Raw genomic sequence first — 18,049 nt, 5'->3', positions numbered from 1 at the left:
TGAATGTTTGACTGTGAATGCAGTTCCTATCACACCTGGATCACACTTTTTTTAAAATAAAGAATATGATCTGCTTAATAATAATAACAATAATAAAAACACTTTACAGCAAATATTTAAATAAAAATAGATATGAGGAAAAACTAAAAATGTAATGAAAGCAGGTTTCATAACAAAAAGTCCTTTAAGTCAGCCTGTGTGTTTTAGTGGCAGGCAGAATTATATTTGACAAGGTAGACAAATGAAGACAATGAATCTGTTAACTGCTAGAAACACGCTATAATCAAGATATATAACGGAGAAGCAAAGTAAGCTGGTTTCCAGAGCTCGCTCATTTATTCTGGTTGGCAGTCTAGCCCTCTTCCCTGTGTCCTCATGCACATTAATTAAATCACACAGATAAAGAGTGTTTGGAGGGAAATAAAAAAGAAAATCCCAAGCCTCAGGTTGGCATGGAGACTATGACATCATCGCTCAATACATCAGCGGCTCAATGTAAGTGGCATAAAAGAGCTCATTCCGAGCAGGATTAGCTTCGTCGTTCAGTAGTTACAGATGCTAGGCAACCGTGCAATACAAGAAAATTCTAAAAATGTGATCCGAATGCATATTAAATCCTCGAGGAGCCTCAAAGAAGGTTACCTAATACTCTTGAACCTGAACATTATGTGCTCTTGATTGCTAATGTGTTTCATATAGTCTGAATTAACCTCGAAAAGGACTTTAACCTGTAACACTGTCCTACTGTTGACGTGTGAGAAATGAAGTTTGGGGTCAGTAAGGTTTTTAATATTTTTGAAGGTAAATGATACTACTTTTTACCAAAGACGCATTAAATTGGGGGTATAGAGATGTTATAAAGGATTTCTATGTAAGATAAATGCTGTTCTTTTGAAATTTCTATTTATCAAAGAGTCTTTAAAAAATATATCATTGTGTTACTAAGCGGCACAACTGTTTTTAATATCGATAATTATAAGAAATGTTTCTTGAGCAGCAAATCAGGATATCAGAATGGTTTCTGAAGACTGGAGTAATTATGCTGAAAATTCAGCTTTACCATCACAGGACTAAATTACATTTTTAAATATATCCAAATTGAAGACACTTGTAGTAATACTTCATAATATAACTGATTTTACTGTGTTTTTAAATAAATGCAGTGTGCATAAGAGACGTCTTTCAAAAACATAAAAAAAATATTACCAACCCCAAACTTTTGAAGGTTAATGTACATGATCATAGAACTCTGTCTGGATGAATAAATCCAGTCTGTATTACGTTAAAAAGTTTATAAAATTTTAATAGGATGACAGCCGATACACACTGCTTCGAATTACTGTATATTAAATGAAACAATTTGACTGAGGATCTACCTTAGAATTTAAAAGTATTTAAAATTCACCAATATATATATATTTTTTAGGTTTATGAACAACCGAGTCCCATCTAGCAAGAGATACCAGCCAACTGAGTATGAGCATGCAGCCAACTGTGCCACTCATGGAGTAAGTAGAAAAATCTACTTCTCATCTCACACTGAGCTCCGAGCAGGTCAAGACAATGTTGGAGAGACAATACAGTGCTTCATAACAGTGTATGAGATCACAAACTGGACCTCTGGCTTAGTGAAGGAGAGGGTGTTGTCAAGAGGGGAGACTTTGATGCCATTGTCCTGTGACACAGAAGGACCAACAAAATCACAAAAAGAACAGAGATTGTGTGATGTAATACTGCTCAACAAACAAAAATATTTCATGGGTATACAGGGACAAAATCATTCAATAATACCAATAGGTCAAAGTCTTTTTCATTCTGTAGTTCTGTATTCACCCTTGCTCTTCTGATCTTGGTTTATGTGCATGTTTTTTTCTGAGCATGTTGTTTGGATAACATCCTGCTCTTTAATCCCCGCCTCTCAGAGCCGCACATCTGGCACGGCCAGTTCACGAGCTTCAGCATGAGACATTGACCACACACCAAATCCTCTTTGCACCAGTGTATTGTCGTTTGGCTGTGGAGTAAAAGCTCAAGAATACTGTGCATCTACTTTTCTGATGTCTACATATTAAAGTCTTGAAAATGTTTTTTTGATAATATGCTTATGTCAAAATGCTGTGAATGCATAGAATTGCTAGTTTTGGTTATTACCTTTTTTTTTTTCTTTTTTTTTTTTTAAATAGGCTTCTGCAGAAAATCAGTAGGGCTTGTGGGACATGTTAAGAAGATTTGATCAGACACAGATAATGACAGATGGAAGGAAGATCGGTCAGGCTACAAATATTAGTATTTGTCATTTTTCCAATGTAATTACAGTAATCCAAAAAAACTGTGCATACACAATGAAGGACTAGGGCTGGCCATTTCAGTTCATTTAAGTATTTAAGTACTATAACATAGTTTTGGAGTTGAGGCCAGCTGACTCAGGTGAAAAACAAGTACACTTCCATAATTTACTTAAAGTGCTCTATTTTCACGCACTAATTTTGTACTTAATATACTAAAAATGATCCTTTACTACTTCTTAAAAATGTATTTAGCTACAGCTTGTAGTACACTTGAGTGTACTAGTGAATGAAAGATGGGTTCAACAAGCATACTACAAGTGGTAGCTAAATACATATTTTAAAAACAAAGATAGTTAAAAGTGCATTTTAGTTCATATACTAGTTTAGTTCACACTTAGATTATCTTAGGTTTATCTTAAGAAGTACTAAAGGATCATTTTTAGTATATTAAGTACAAAATTAGTGTGTGAAAATAGGGTACTTTAAGTAAATTATGGAAGTGCACTTGTTTTTGACCTGGGGAGGGTTGAGTCCAAGTTAAGACCTCACATGAAAATATGGCTTGGTCCTCGAGTTTGAGTTTAAGACCACAGTCTTGAGTCCACAACAAGAATAAGACCCTAAAAATATTGACTAAGTGATTTAAAATTGAGTTCAAGACCGTATTTTAATGGTCTTGATCCTATAGTCCATGCCCAAGCTCACATTTTTATGGTTTTGTCCTTAGTCCAAATGCTCCCGAGTCCAGAACAAAACCAAAACCATGAAAATAGGGTCCTGTCCAATATCAAATATTTTATGGCTTTGCTCCTCGAGTCTGAGTTTAAGACTATTTTTTCATAGTCTTGCTCTTTGTCTTAGTCCACAAAGAGCTCCAAAGTCTACAACAAGGACAAGAACATGAAAATATAGGTCTTAAGACCACATTTTCACTTCCTGGTCACATGATTGACTCAACCCTCTTCTGGTGTCATTCTTAACTCAAACCCAAATCAGCTTGTCTTGACTCCAACACCACTTTAACACACTTTAAAACAACAGTAATTAATAACTTGAGAAGATACAAAAAGATACATATTGAAATTGTCTTCTGTCCAGTTCTGGATCATTCCCAGTATCCTGGGAAGCTCGGTGCTGTACTTCCTCTCTGATGACCAGTGGGAGACTATCTCTGCATGGATGTATGGGACAGGTCTGTCAGGGCTGTTCATCATGTCCACCATGTTCCACACAGTGTCCTGGAAGAAAAGTCATCTCAGGTGAGAATTCAAAAAAATAAGTTTTGTTTTCTTTAAATTAAGTTCTATTTGAAAACAAAAAGGAAAGATCCTCAGCAGCGCCTAAGATATACACCTTCCCATACATTCATATACATTTGAACCTAAAATCTTGATATTGAAAAAAAAGAAGAAGAAGAAAAAAAAGCATGTTTTCTGTCAACTAAAGAGGATGCTGTTTAAAAAGAGCGTATGCAGAATCTTTAACACGTTTCTGCCTTTGGGATTCAAGAATGACTAAGCACACACTCATTATCGAGTGCTTTAAGATGTGAAACAAACTGATTTCCCCAGTTAAATGAAAAGTCTCTAGAGGTTAATAAACAGAACTGCTTGCGTCTTGCGGAAGAACATCGTAGCCGGAACTACTTCTCTCTGTTTATGTCTATGAAGAATCACAAAGGTACTGGGTTACTCCGCCGCAGTACCCCCGAAGCAATCTAAAATAGTCTGAATATAAACACTTATTATAGGTGTACCCTAGTGATTCAGGACAAGCTAAAAACACGGTTTGCAAAATGGATTCATGGTGTACTCACTTATTATATACATTTTTCTACATTTTGAACACAAACAAAGTTACGGACCGCAGCTCTGATTGGTTATTTTTTACCGGGAGCGATGGAGTTTCTGCAAATGGCAATAGGATCACTGGGAGGAGCTAGATGAGCTTGATTTTTTCACAGATCATCCGTCTCATACTCTACTGTCAGGACATAATGACAGGTTTAATAATAATAAAATATTTTTTTTTTACAAAAGTTCCCTACAGCACCTTTAACTGGGCATGTTCCCTGACTTCCATAATAGTGAAAAATATTTCAGCTGCAAAAAGAAGAATATTGCATTTATGCAATTGCTTTGAATTTCTTCTCATCTTAAAACCAATGCATGACCACAGACGCCATCTGAAATTAAATATTTCCTCCCGACATGTTGACTGTCAAGCCCTGAATTGACAGAAAACAAAGAGTAGTCTCAGGTCATCTGCAGGCGTAGAGATGTCTGATTATTTAATGTCATAGCTTTTGATCACTCTTCCCAGGTGAAGAGGTTTCATGCTAGATTTTTGCATTTTCTGCTCTAGGAGGAAGTGTCAGCTGCAAGCGCAGATTTAGTGGAAACATTATGAATGAACTTTGGATCTTCATTGGAGCATCTAAGCAGTTACACATGAATTCATGTTGACAGATGGTATCACATGGGCCTGTCAGTTCATGTTCACAGATGTCTGTTTCATCAGTCTGTGATTCAGTCATGACCCTGCCCATTCCAAATTACACACCCATTAAGCAAAAACACACCTCAAATCTGTATAAAAGGGTTGCAACATGCTCGTCACCTGAATATATTTTACCAGCAGCATATAACAATGATTTCTGAAGGATCATCACAGGAATAAATGACATTTTTATTTATATGTAAAAAAAGAAAAAACAAAGTCTACTCGGAATTACTGTTTATACTGTATTTTTGATTAAATAAATGCAACCTGGTAAGCATAAAGGCCCGTTCACACCAAGCACGATAACTATAAAGATAACGATAAAGATATAGTTCTAAAAATCGTTCTCAATATTAAAGAATAGCAGAGTCCACACTACAACTATAACGATAAAGGCACAGAAAAAACGGTATCGTTGGAATCATTTTCAGAACGATTTTTTTTCCAGCAGATGAACGATACAAACATTGACATCCAATCAGAATCCACCCTGATATAACGAGCTCGAGGATTTAAAGCGGCAGACGCACGTGCGCTCAGAATAAACAGACGATATCGTTCGCTGGTGTGGACGCTAATATCGTTATCTTTATAGTTTCGTTCTTGGTGTGAACGGGCCTTAAGAGACTTCTTTTAAAAACAAAGACCCTCAAACTTTTAAACAGTAGTGTAGCTCAGAAAGATACAAGCCAGTGCAAAGACATGAGCACAAACAGTAGACTATAAGAAAAAGAGACTGATTTTTATTTTGAAACATTCTCTTGCTGTAACAGGAAGGTGGAGCAGCGATTCCACATGTGCGACAGGATGGTGATATATTTCTTTATAGCTGCATCTTATGCACCCTGGTGAGCATGTGATGTGTGTGTCCTCTAGTAACATCACCATCAGCGTTTTACAGCTTCACAGGGTTGAGTGTGTTACTGACACAGGTGTCTCTGTGCTTGTGCTGTGTGCAGGCTGAACCTGAGGGAACTCGGACCCTGGGCTGTGCACATGCGCTGGTTGGTGTGGATCATGGCTTGCGCTGGCTCTGCCTACGTCTTCTTCTTTCATGAGAAGTGGGTTCCCACTTTTTGTTGAGGACGTAGAGGATGCTGATGTGGTTGCTAATGTCCAAAATTGTGTGAAAATGCTGTCTGTGCTTGTGCTTTTGCCAAGCAATTGCATTCTAAATGCATCAAATAATGCAAGTGAATATTAGCCAGCCAGCATCAGAATATGTTTAAAACGGCTGTGTTATGTTTCAGGAACAAGGTACTAGACTTACTGTGCTACACCGCCATGGGAGCTGTTCCTGCAGTTGTTCTTCTGTCAATGGTATGTGTGACTGACACCTATACATGTGTTCATAAATACAGTAATGAAGGCTTTTGAGATGCCTGAAGCAGCTTATTTATAACTTACAACATTTATGCTAGTGTTCAGCCCTCAGAAAAGAAACAGTTGACATTAAGTTATTTTTATGAACAAGCCTTGTGGTTCTTAGAAAGAGATTTGAATTCTTTTTAACTGTCCCTTGTTTACTGCTGTAAATGAAATCATGGTAACAGGGTTGACATTTCAAATAGCATCCCCTACTGACAAACATAAAGCATGATGAAGTGATAAAAAGATGAGACGTGCTGAACCATGAAGAGTATACTTCTTGAAAGCATAATTAAGTAATTATGACAGTTTTGTGGTTAATAGAATAGTTACTTTAAAAGGGGAAAATGGTTATTATATACATATATGGGGATATATGTACGTAACAGTAGGAATAATGGGGGATATTAAAATGTCAACCCTGTTACCATGATTATATTCTACAGTATTAAACAAATGATTATTGAAAAGTATTGTGCAAGAAGCACCTTGTAGAAGCACAAGGCAAAAATAATGTATTGTCAACCCTGTTATAAACCTATTTGATATATATATATATGTGAATATGTGCATATTTGTAAAATGAAATAAAGTTGGTAATGGATGGAGACAAATAAGAAAAGGCATGATTAAAGGGAAAAACGTAAATGTTACTGGATTTCAATCTTTAAAATAATGTTTGTATTGGCTTTGCAAAAGCTGGCACTAGCGTTTCATTGTTTAAGTAATTTTTTTTACACATGCATACAAGAGAAACAAATGGCATGCTGTTTGGACAGTGTCCCCTGTGTATTTCATCTGAGGGAGAGCGACCCGTTTAAACTGAACGTATTATTTCAGCCTAACAGAGAGGGAATATTAGAGCTGTCAGTGGGCGGAGTCTTCTACTGCCTGGGAATTGTCTTCTTCAAGAGTGATGGCCTCATCCCATTCGCTCATGCCATCTGGCACGTCTTTGTGGCAGTGGGGGCAGGCGTACACTATTACGCCATCTGGAGGTACTTGTATGCAACGGGGACCGGCCAAATCAAAATCTCCAGGTGACAGATGAAGATCTCAAGCATGTTCACACATACAGGGTTTGTTGAGCTATAAAAGACAATGTATCTGACCATGAGCTGCCTTTGCATCCCTCTATATTAATCATAGACGGGCATGTTTTAGTACTGTTGGTCTAAAATGTATTTTTATATAGAAGGATTTCTGTCCTGATAACTCAGCACCTTCTGGCCAGTCTATTTTTGCAGATGTAGTCTTAACCTGTTGACATAATGTACTGTTTTACCCGTCAGTGTTTACAGGCAAAATGTGTATAATACAGAAGACATGAATAACATTCCACATCCTTTAAACTGAGCTGATCTTCTGCCTTGATATGAACTCCCATAATCAGACTGTGCTTATGAAAGTCATTTATTGGCATTGAGCAGAAAAATTATATCCAGGTACAGTATTTCTACTACTGTGATCTTGTAGTAATGTATATGTACAAACATTTTAGAAATGACCTTTTAATTGTTGCACAATGGATCATGTCTATGGGGTTGTGATCATGTTTAGATGGAGAGTTAGAGGGGATGACAAGTCTCTTATACAGTAAAAACTGTATTATTATAAAGTATTATTAAAATTTTATTCCCGTGATGGCACAGCATCATTACTCCAGTCTTCAGTGTTACATGATCCTTCAGAAACCATTCTAATATACTGATTTGCTGCTCAATTAAAATTGGTGCTCAATTAATAATATTGGTTATTACTATTATCAATGTTTTATCATTTTCTTTTCTTTCTTCCCCTCTTTCCCTATATATATATATATATATATATATTCTATATATATATATATATATATATATATATATATATATATATATATATATATATATATATATATATATATATATATATATATATATATAGTTTATCTTACCGCGAACTATCAAATGGTAGCATCAGTTTTCACAAAAATATTAAACTGGAAAGCTGTCATTATTATCAATACTGATCATAATGTATTTTTGAGCACCAATTCAAGTCAGCTGAGCTCACACAGAGCCTTTTATTTGTTACTGGGAATGAGCCATGCACATGGAAACTAGCCTTGATGAATTAGTAAAACCAAATAAGACTTCTCTCAAGGCCTACTGAATATATAAACCTTTATGAAACTCTTGCAACGTAAACGTCTGTTTTACCGATTAATAAATTTAGCCATGAAGCTCAGATATGAAAGAGCATGTTTTAAAGCACTGTGACTTTGAATGTATAACACATTTTTTACTCATTTTGTCATAATGTCACATTTATAGGACAGTAAGCACTTGAATTGTGTCAAATGGCATTTCTATGGTGAATTCTTTTGTACCGTTAGTTTCACAGACTTTCAACAACTCGATCTAAACTGTATTTTAACAGTTTTGACACTAATCATAAATGCAGAATGTGTCATTTATAGAAATGTGTCTCTAACAAAAATTCCAATAAATCGAGGAATAAATCCCAATCCTCTGGTGTCTTGATATATTTCTGACCGTGGAGCAGAAGTGGAAGTCATGATGAGGTGCAGCGCTTGCCTGTTTTGCTCCAGTGTCACTCCCTCTCCCTTTGTGTCCTTCAGAAACCCTCTCTTGGTATTCTGCACAGATATTTCGAAAACAGTTTCCTGGAACTGGCTTATGTGGGCAGAGAGCTGGAATGTCTGTGGAGGAGCCCGCTGACTGCTTTCATGCCCTGAGGAAGCGAGGCGTTGGTGTCCCGGTGCCAGCGGGGGCCGTCGCCTCCGGCTGAAGGGGCCAGAACAAACTGAGCCACATTTGGTAACTTGAGCAAGTTAATAAGTTCATGGGCCCGTGTGATGATCTCCTCAGTGTCCTCCTCACTGTAGCACGTCATCACAGGAGCGCTACGGGCAAACGGCCGCATCTTAGACAGGCAGAGCGACACTCTAAGACAAATAGAGATATAGAAATATTAGTTGGTACAGGATTTACTGTTGGTTATGGCTGATAATCATTTATAAAAAAATTAAAAAAAAAGGTTGATGTGGGAGAAATACTTTTTTTTTTTTTTTGGCTTAAAATATGTGGCTAATATGGACATTACAAATATAGAAATGTCCAAAAGTCTGAGACCATGTACATAGATTTGAATTGAAATGGCAAAAAAACCTATACAATAATAACAGTGTCGTGAAGGATACTTTGGAAGTGTAATGTGTGTAATAGTGTAATGGGTTGCAGATTAATCTAATAAGTAGTGTTATTGTTTCAATAACTTCATTACAGTTATGTAACAGATTACATTTGATTACATTTCTAAATTTAAAATGAATGCTTTCAGCTGTTAATCATTTTGAAACCTTTAAACCCGGACGGATAATCCTTACAGTCCTCAACACTGACTACTGTCAGACTTTCACAATCTTTCATAACTTGAATTAAAATCTTAAGACATAGTTTAACAGCTATGAGACTGTTTTTTAAATCAAATCTTTGTACAGATATGACAGGAAACACTGTCATCTAACAATTTCTAAAAAAAAAAAAAAAACTATTAATCTTAAAAAATAAAGCATATAAATAAACCTAAATATGAAATAAAACAGTTAATAAGAACGAGTCCTCCTTAATCATCATTGTCTTATATTTTAGAGCAGTCGATGCAATTTAAGAATGAAAGAAATCAAATCTATATGTGTGTAAATAATAAATAAATAATCAGATACACATTTTTTTTGTTTCTAAGTAACAGTTACAGATTACAGTTTATTTTGTAATTAAATGACATAATTCTGTCACATATAATTAGTTACTCCCCAACACTGAATAATGATAAAACCTCCATTTGTGCAATGCACGTTTGCAACCATAATTGAGTGTTGACTATTATATCTAAAAATGAATGGAAGGGCGTAGTAATGTGAAAGTAATAGAGCTCCCTTTATAACCGAATGTATTTAAAGACAGAGCCACACAATTGGTTCAGTAGATGTTCAATCACTGTGGAATTAAAAAAGAAGCAGCTTCTCTCCCCTGCTGTACCGAACTGTGATGAGAAACGAGTACAAAAGAAACAATAACATCTTAAACATAAAATTTTTAACACCTTGCATGCTCTGCAAGGGCTATGTTGTTATGAAGGAACTATCGTGTTGGTCTACCTGGGAATTAGATCCTGACTGCGTGTGGCCAGTTTGGCCAGGGTGGTCATGAGCACAGTGACGAGGCGCGGGGAGAAGCTCGGGGGACTGGCGGACTGGCGCACCTGCGTGATCTCAAACAACACCGCCTCCAAACACTCAAAAAAAGACGTGATCCGTTCCACCGTGCAGCGAGGGTCATAGGACACTGAGAGATATTCGCCAATGACCCATACCTGCAAATAAACGTTCAAGACAGTCACCCCACACAATACAGTACAGCATGATGATGCTCACGATCACCGTTCACTTCCGCTGCTCACCACATGAGTGTAGAAGTCTTCTTTACTGTAAATGTTGGCAGGGGAGCTTGCGAGCTCCAGGATCTCCCTGGACTGATCCACAATCAGAGGTGGGTGGAGTTTGCACAGGGCCTGCAGGTGGGTGCTGAACACCCTACAATCAGAAATAAATCACAGTAAAAATAATTTACACATGCAGAATTTTAAAGATGCATAACCCCATGAATCACGCTAAAATGAGTGAGCTGTTGTCCATATAGAGTATTTAAATAAAGAGTGCCTCACTTTTGGACTTCAACATTAAATGTCTTGATGTCGTAGAGCAGACTGCTTCTCTCCAGCAGCACTAGCAACAGCTGGTTCAACATTTTCTCATCCACTCTCTATAAAACACAATAAAAACACTGGAAGAGTTCACACCTTGTGAAATGTGGCAAATGTGAGTGCACTGGTGTGAGCTGTTAAATGGCCAGACCTTTCATTTGTGGCTCTCACCTGAGTGACTGTGTTGAAGTACACATGCAGAAGCACAGGAACGACCTGAGCACACCGAACAACTCGTGGACTCTCCGCCATGTCAGCCAAAATCTCATGAAGCATTTTTAGCCTGTGAGGAAATCACACTCAAAGGTTTACAGAAAGCAGGCATTTAACACACACACTTCATTTTTATCCAACATTTAGTTTAATTTTTGTGCTGTAGGGGTGGTAATTACACAGTTGCAGGTCCATGAGTTGAATCGGAGCATCGGAGCATACTTCATTAAATATTTAAAGGTTTGGGGACAGAATTGTCTCAGCGGTGATAAATTAAGTTGATCAAAAGTAAAGACTGTAAAGACATTTAAATTCTCAAATTTGATCTATTTATCAAAGAATCCTTAAAAAAAAATGGTTTCAGCTTTGCTAAAAATAAAATGTTTCTTGAGAGGTTAATCAGCATATCAGAATGATTTCTGAAGGATCATGTGACACTTAAAACCTCGAGTAATAATGCTGAAAAAAAATTCAGTTTTACCATCATAGGAATTAATTACGTTTTTAATTATGATGTGATTTCAATTATACCTCCTTAAATTCTTCATCCTGCTACCTTTTTTTAAATGAATGAAACAAATTCCTTAATTCTTTGTAGATTATATTCTGTAAGTAATATGCCAGGTCATACCTGTCTATTGTGTCTCCGGTCCCAGCCTCAGGTCTGAGGATGTAGAGGAAGAGGCCCCTGCAGGACGGCTGGCGGAAGGCATCCAGACAAGCGGCCACCTTCGCCCCCTGCTGGTCCCACGCGGGACGGTCTGGAGCCTGATAGCATGCTGATCTGCAACAGCATTGCACCGCTAATTCACATCAGATTCAACTCCAGTTGAAGGAGTGCTGATCTGTAGCTGGTAAAGTCACGTACCTCTGCTGGAGGTCCAGGGCTGCTGCTAAGCAGGGCAGATCAAGGATAGTGTGCAGTAACTCGATGGCTGTATCTGGAGCTATCAGTGATGGGAGCAGCTCCACAAACTCTGCAATCAATCCTGAACTGTTCCATGCCAAGAACTGGTGGGAAAATCACACAAACATTTCAAATGTCACCAATTTGTATACAATTTAAGGTAATAGTTCAGCCACCATAAAAATTAGCTGGAAATTCTACCATGAAGCCATTAAATATGTAGAGGAGTTTGTTTCTTCATGGGAACAGATTTAGAAAAATGTGGCATTGCATCAGTTGCTCACCAATGGATCCTCTGCAGTGAATGGGTGCCGTCAGAATGAGAGTCCAAACAGCTGATAAAAACATCACAATAATCCACAGGTAATCCACATGACTCCAGTCTATCAGTTTAATAATTGACCTTTTTTTTTTTTATTCACACAATTGCAAACAAACCATAAAATTACTTTCTCCAGTGAAAAACTCATCTTGCCCGAATAAGGAGAGAAATATGCTCATATCTAGAACTATTTACAAGTGAATACAGTCTTAGAGGCCTGTGTATTTTCATGTGTATTTGAGAGGACAACTGATGATGGACTTTTTCGATGTAGGAAGTGTTATTTTGCAATATCTATCTGTATTTTCACCAGAAGCAATGGTTTAATGTAAAGTAAAAAAAAAAAAAAATAATAATTGATTTCTGTTCTGTTTGTTTCCTACGAACACAGCTTTTCACTTCACAAGATGGACTGGATTTGTGTGGATCACTTGTGGATTATTGTGATGTTTTTATCAACTGTTTGGACTCTCATTCTGGCGGCACCCATTCACTGCAAAGGATCCATTGGTGTGCAAGTGATGTAATGCTCCATTTCTCCAAATCTGTGTTGCAAAAGAAACAAAATCACATACATCTTGAATTTTGCTATATTTCTTTAAAAATATGATTAGCCAGCCCACCTTCAGGAGGTTTGGGAAGCTCTGTCTGTAGTTGGTCACCCTCTCCTGCAGCACACTAGCGTTGAGAAGACAGAACTGGACAAACTCGAAGGCGAGCATGGGCTCGTTGAACTGCTCGGCGGGACAGTGACTGAAGAGTTGGCAGAACACAGCCTCCGAGTCCACCGCTGCAATCTCACCTGATGTTAGAGCATGTGGACATGGAGATGCATTCATACGCTACACTATCAGAGACATACGCTGCTGTAAGTGCTGGGGACTCACTGTGGTTGAGGTAGAACTGAGCGATAGGCAGCAGGGCTCGAGAATAGGTGAGATCTCCATTCAGTCTGCCGTACAGGGCTTTGATGCAGGGGAAGGCACGGTACACGTACGAGGGGTCCTCACCACAGATGACGTCCAATATTGACACGGACTCAACAATACACTGTACAACAGATATACAGAGTCACCATCTATCTGCTGTTTAACTTGCTGTAAGTCTTAACCATGACATGATTCATCAATAATACGGTGTCAAATCCTATTCTTTTGTGCATTAGTTTCTGATTTTAATTACTGAATTTTCCATTATAAATTATATTATCAGCTGAATTTAAGTTCACATCAATTTTAGGATTTGTTGACGTGACTTAAAAAAAAAGTTTTTTTTGGAGAATAAAACGTTTTTGATAAGGCACAAATTACTGTGTTTCTTAAAATGTTAAATATATGCCTATTTCTTTTGATTATTTAAAATGTTTATGTCAAGGTTAAAATGAAAAAAAAAAAAAAAAACTGTGGGAATCATGCTGGATTTACCGGAGTACTTTCTCTCTTTTTTTAATAACTACTTTTCTTCAGTTAGGTTGCACTAAATGAATAAAAACTGACAGTAATGACATTTATAAGATTTTTATTTCAAATAAATGCTATTTCTTATAAATGCTTCTTTTGATCTTTCTATTAATCAAAGAATCCGGAAAAACAAAACAGAAAAAACATTACGAAGCACTGTTTTTAACAATAATAATAATAAGACATTTTCTTTGAGCAGCAAATTAGCATATTACAATTATTTATGAAGGATCATGTGACACTGATGAGGAGTAATGAAGAAAAAAAATCACCTTTACTTTCACAGAAATACATTACATTTTAAAACATATTTCAATAGAAAACATTGTTTTTAGTCTACTATCAAATAAATGCAGCTTTAGTGAGCAGAAGACACTCTCAAAAACACTATGAATTTATAAAGACATGAAACTTTTGAATGCTAATGTATGTGTACTTACTGCTTTCTGCAGCTCTGTGTCTGTCTTCTTCAGGGCCTCTAAATTGTGAAAACACAAGATAGAAATAAATCAATCCACTCTCCAGCAGAGTGTAATAAACATTCTCTAACAGCTGAGCTATGGTCTACTCACTCCTGTCACTCTGTTCAATGAGACGCTGGCAGTACTCAAAAGCCTTCTCTCGGAGTCTCTCTTTGGGAGGAAGTAGTCTGGTGGAAGAGGATGTGGCCGACACCATGGACGTCACTGAACTGTCCACCTCTGAGCGATCATCTGCACCAACAGCACAGCACATTACACCCAGAGCACAACTCCTCTTCCAGCTGGATTTAATCAAGCACGTTATCTGGCACGATTCAGTGCCATTGCAGGGCTGAGCATAAGACAGGACATGTAGGCTATGTTCGGAATTGGAATAGCAAAATTTTTACAGTATGCAATATGTATAACATGTACACTATGCACATTTTGTGAATGACTTACTACTTTTGCCAAAATGTGCAATATACAAACAAATGCACACCGCATGAAAAGCAGTCTTTTTATTCTTCTGAGATTAACTTGATGTCACACAAAAGTAAACATGGTAAGGTCATGTGACAACAGCTCAGCGTGAAAAGCTTACCACTGTATACTGTGTCTCATGCACTATTTAATACAAATAGTAAGCTGTATACAGTTTATTCTCCACAGTGTAGAGTAAGTAGCATGCTAGTAATTCATTCCAAAAATAGCCATAGACACAAAATCAATTTGATACACACAGAAGTTAATTATAAATCAGAGATCAATGTCATTGAGTAAAGAGAGTTTGTGATTGTGCAGGAAGGAAAAGCACACTGGCTTTAGATTGATCAAATCAGACTTTTCGCTTGCATCTTACCTTGGTGCTGTGAATGAATGCCCTGCGCTTTTATTAGTAGAGCTAGCAAAGATGAAAATCCCATATTATTTGTCTTTACCAAATGAAGTATATATATCTTACACGGGACATTTCGTGAACTGGTGTCATTGTTACAAATGTTTTCTAGTACCTGAAATATACTGAAAATACAGAAATAAAAGCTAATCCAAACTATCGGCACATAATATAAGAAGTAAAACTAAACTAACACTGATCATAAAGCAAACCAACTGCTGCAACATCTCTGTTTGGACTACCTGATTCTGTGTTTGTAGTCCCGTCTGTGTCATAAGTGAGCAGCCAACTCTTGATCATAGAGAAAGTGTACATATTCATCCACTGGTCCTCAGTGTAACTCTGACCCACACACAGCACAGTGAAGAAGTCACCTGTTACCACCCCATCCACCTCCGTCAGCGGGGCAGGCTGATGAAGAGATGTTGACAAGTGATGAGCAGTTCATTAGAAACTCGCGCCTGAGCTTGACTGACGGTGAAGGTACTGATGAATGAAGAACAAAAGCAACATATGCCCCACCTGACGTGTTCTTGGTCCACTGAAAAATCCCCCAGAAGACATGGAGGCTCCCTGCTGCATACTGGCATAACGCAACCAGTCCACCAACTTACGACTGACCACATTCACCTGATCTGGGTTTGGAGAGAACGTGATTCATGTTAACGTCTTTGCATTTTCCAGATTATAGTATTTCAGTTATGCCTTTTTAATGCATATAAAGTTAACTAGAGAGTGGGGGTTTAAAAGTCCATTTAAATGATTTTGTTGCAATGTGAGAACAGATTTGGATAAATGTAGCATTACATCAGTTGCTCACCAATGGATCCTGTGCAGTGAATGGGTGCCGTCAGAATGAGAGTCCAAACAGCTGATAAAAACATCACAATAATCCACAAGCCTCCAGGGCCATTTGTTCAAAAAGTTTTAATCTAGATCAGAATTATCTGAATTCAGAAACCCCATGTTTTGCTGTCCAGGATTTTTTAAAAGCAAAACCAGATACACACTTTTTTTGTGCCAGTGTTTTGCATTGTATTTACATAACTAGTTTCTGACTGGTCCATCTCTGATGATTGTGCCAATGTAGTTTACAATCAGTAATATGATCAACTGTTTGAGGATATATTACATGTTACAAATGTTGTATTTTTTTTTACCAGTTTTGAAGTTTTATTAATTTGTTTTTGTTCCTGAAATCCATCCTTCTGCTGGGAATAATCCTATTTTTTTGGATCAGAAGTATCCCAATCTCACTAAAATGTTTTAAACACCACAAAATGAGGATTTAATCCAGATCAAAACCAAGATTAGATTTTGTGATCTAATCCGAGTTCAGAATGTTTTTTTTTTTTTTTTGAACAACCCATTTTCAAGATTTGATCCAATCCGACGGCCCCAAAATTTTTCCAGATTACTTTTGGCCCCGGGGCCATCAGTTAACTCATTAATCTCGTGAAGCAAGAAGCTGCATGTTTGGAATACTTCAAATAGTTGTATTATATCTGTCCATTATATTTCTTTCTCCACTGAAAATGTGGCCTTGTCTGAATCAGGAGAGAGATATGCACAGATAAAGCGCAGTTTAAAAACGGTCCTACACAATTCTTAACAAATATCTTGGTGGATTTTGATTGTGAAAGGACAACAGGGTATGTATTTTATTTTTTTTTTACTGGAGGAAGCGTTATTATGGACTATGGATTTTATATATTACCCAGAAGCAATGATTTAAAGTTAAAATTGTTTCTTACAAACACACAGCTTTTCACTTCACAAGACGTTAATTGATGGACTGATCATTGTGATGCTTTTATCAGCTGTTTGGACTCTCGTTCTGATATTCATTACTTCTGACAACTGGAGTCCACTGTGATTCCAATATAGTATTGTGTTCCTCAGATGTGATCAACTTTACCATCTGTGAGAATCTCTGGATACACAGTAATCATCTTAGAGAGAAGGGGAAGCGCATGTCTGGATATCTGCCCGTCAGACAGCCGAGAATCGAGACTTTTCAGCAAATGGTGGCAAAGAGGCATCACATCTTCTTGACTTCCAGCCTGAGGACAATTAGACGATTAGTTCAGTGTTCATGAACAGAACTCGAGCTGATCGTGAACAGCATGTGACTCACCTGAGCGAGAACAACACTGGCCACATGGCCGAAGGTCCTGCTGTCCTGACTGAGATCGGAGCAGAGGCTGTGTACGCTGGGAGGAAAGCTGTCCCGGAGGATGGAGGAGGACAGAACCTGAAGCTGCTCTGGACATGAAGAAGAACGAAGAACCGTCTGCAGCTTCAGCACCAGATCTGACGGGAGCCTGCAGGCAGTGGAGGTGTTCAATCAGACTTAAAATAGACTTTTCTGAAGGGCCAGACAAAGGGTTTCATGCCTCTGTGCTGTTCAGGTGTATTTTAAACGAATATGACTCACTCTGTCGCATATTTAGTGGCAGAAACGATCAGATTGAGCCTCTGGAGAGAATCCACTGTGTCTCCACTAACATCTTTACTGTGGAGCAGCTTAAATATGCGTCCACAAAACCTCTGCAGCTCTTCCTCCTTTATTTCTCTGAAAGGCACATTTAAAATAATTAACAGATTTGTCATTGGGAATAACTTGTCTAACTATAGGCTATAACTGACCAGTCATGTGACCACCACAGCTTTTGACAGTGAACATTTTAGGTAAAGATATAGATTTACCTTGCCTGCTTTATTAAACTCTCCGTCGCGGCAGTGTACATTTTTGAAAAAATATTGCAATAAACACAAAACAAGAATCAAAATATTAGATCCGTCGGCTGTGATGACCTGACAACAAATCACATGACAATAAATGGTTCCGCTTTTCCGCGTC

The 18,049-nt window shown here is 37.5% G+C and overlaps 2 protein-coding genes across 5 annotated transcripts in view; one reads left to right on the top strand and one right to left on the bottom strand.

Moving 5' to 3' along the window:
• mmd2a (monocyte to macrophage differentiation-associated 2a) overlaps positions 1 to 11,942 on the top strand; it is an 18,377-nt gene extending 6,435 nt beyond the window's left edge. For 2 of the 3 annotated variants that reach the window (XM_052552178.1, XM_052552179.1), the window contains exons 2-7: positions 1,427 to 1,508; positions 3,387 to 3,547; positions 5,564 to 5,638; positions 5,750 to 5,851; positions 6,041 to 6,110; positions 6,999 to 8,664. In XM_052552178.1, coding sequence (XP_052408138.1) covers positions 1,427 to 1,508; positions 3,387 to 3,547; positions 5,564 to 5,638; positions 5,750 to 5,851; positions 6,041 to 6,110; positions 6,999 to 7,202 — 694 coding nt within the window. In that variant the 3' untranslated portion in view covers positions 7,203 to 8,664. Of the gene's footprint in view, positions 1 to 1,426; positions 1,509 to 3,386; positions 3,548 to 5,563; positions 5,639 to 5,749; positions 5,852 to 6,040; positions 6,111 to 6,998; positions 8,665 to 11,794 lie in introns of those variants that run through there. The other variant, XR_008153121.1, reaches the window with a different exon arrangement.
• Positions 7,554 to 18,049, bottom strand: LOC127953197 (AP-5 complex subunit zeta-1-like). 2 transcript variants are annotated; one of them, XM_052552164.1, is made up of 18 exons: positions 17,896 to 18,049; positions 17,624 to 17,761; positions 17,324 to 17,510; positions 17,105 to 17,249; positions 15,709 to 15,821; positions 15,429 to 15,597; positions 15,151 to 15,192; positions 14,400 to 14,540; positions 14,268 to 14,305; positions 13,255 to 13,417; positions 12,991 to 13,169; positions 12,007 to 12,149; positions 11,770 to 11,922; positions 11,097 to 11,208; positions 10,887 to 10,984; positions 10,623 to 10,755; positions 10,321 to 10,535; positions 7,554 to 9,105 (listed from the first exon to the last, which is right to left on the bottom strand). In XM_052552164.1, the coding sequence occupies exons 1-18, from the start codon at positions 17,934 to 17,936 to the stop codon at positions 8,835 to 8,837; spliced, it is 2,481 nt and encodes an 826-aa protein (XP_052408124.1). In that variant the 5' UTR covers positions 17,937 to 18,049; the 3' UTR covers positions 7,554 to 8,834. The 2 variants fall into 2 exon arrangements, with proteins under 2 accessions (XP_052408124.1, XP_052408125.1); XM_052552165.1 differs by lacking the exon at positions 15,151 to 15,192.

This window comes from Carassius gibelio, chromosome B3 (assembly GCF_023724105.1).
Source record: "Carassius gibelio isolate Cgi1373 ecotype wild population from Czech Republic chromosome B3, carGib1.2-hapl.c, whole genome shotgun sequence".
Lineage (NCBI taxonomy): Eukaryota > Metazoa > Chordata > Actinopteri > Cypriniformes > Cyprinidae > Carassius > Carassius gibelio.
This window is presented reverse-complemented; position numbering and strand designations above follow the sequence as displayed.

What these genes read in the sequence shown, in the direction of transcription:
- LOC127953197 (XM_052552164.1), bottom strand. Translation starts at nt 17,936, where the DNA reads ATGTACACTGCCGCGACGGAGAGTTTAATAAAGCAGGCAAG. An exon ending in AGTTTAATAAAGCAGGCAAG is followed by an intron (nt 17,762 to 17,895) that starts GTAAATCTATAT and finishes TGTGCCTTTCAG; the next exon opens with AGAAATAAAGGAGGAAGAGC. An exon ending in ACACAGAGCTGCAGAAAGCA is followed by an intron (nt 13,418 to 14,267) that starts GTAAGTACACAT and finishes TCTGTTGTACAG; the next exon opens with TGTATTGTTGAGTCCGTGTC.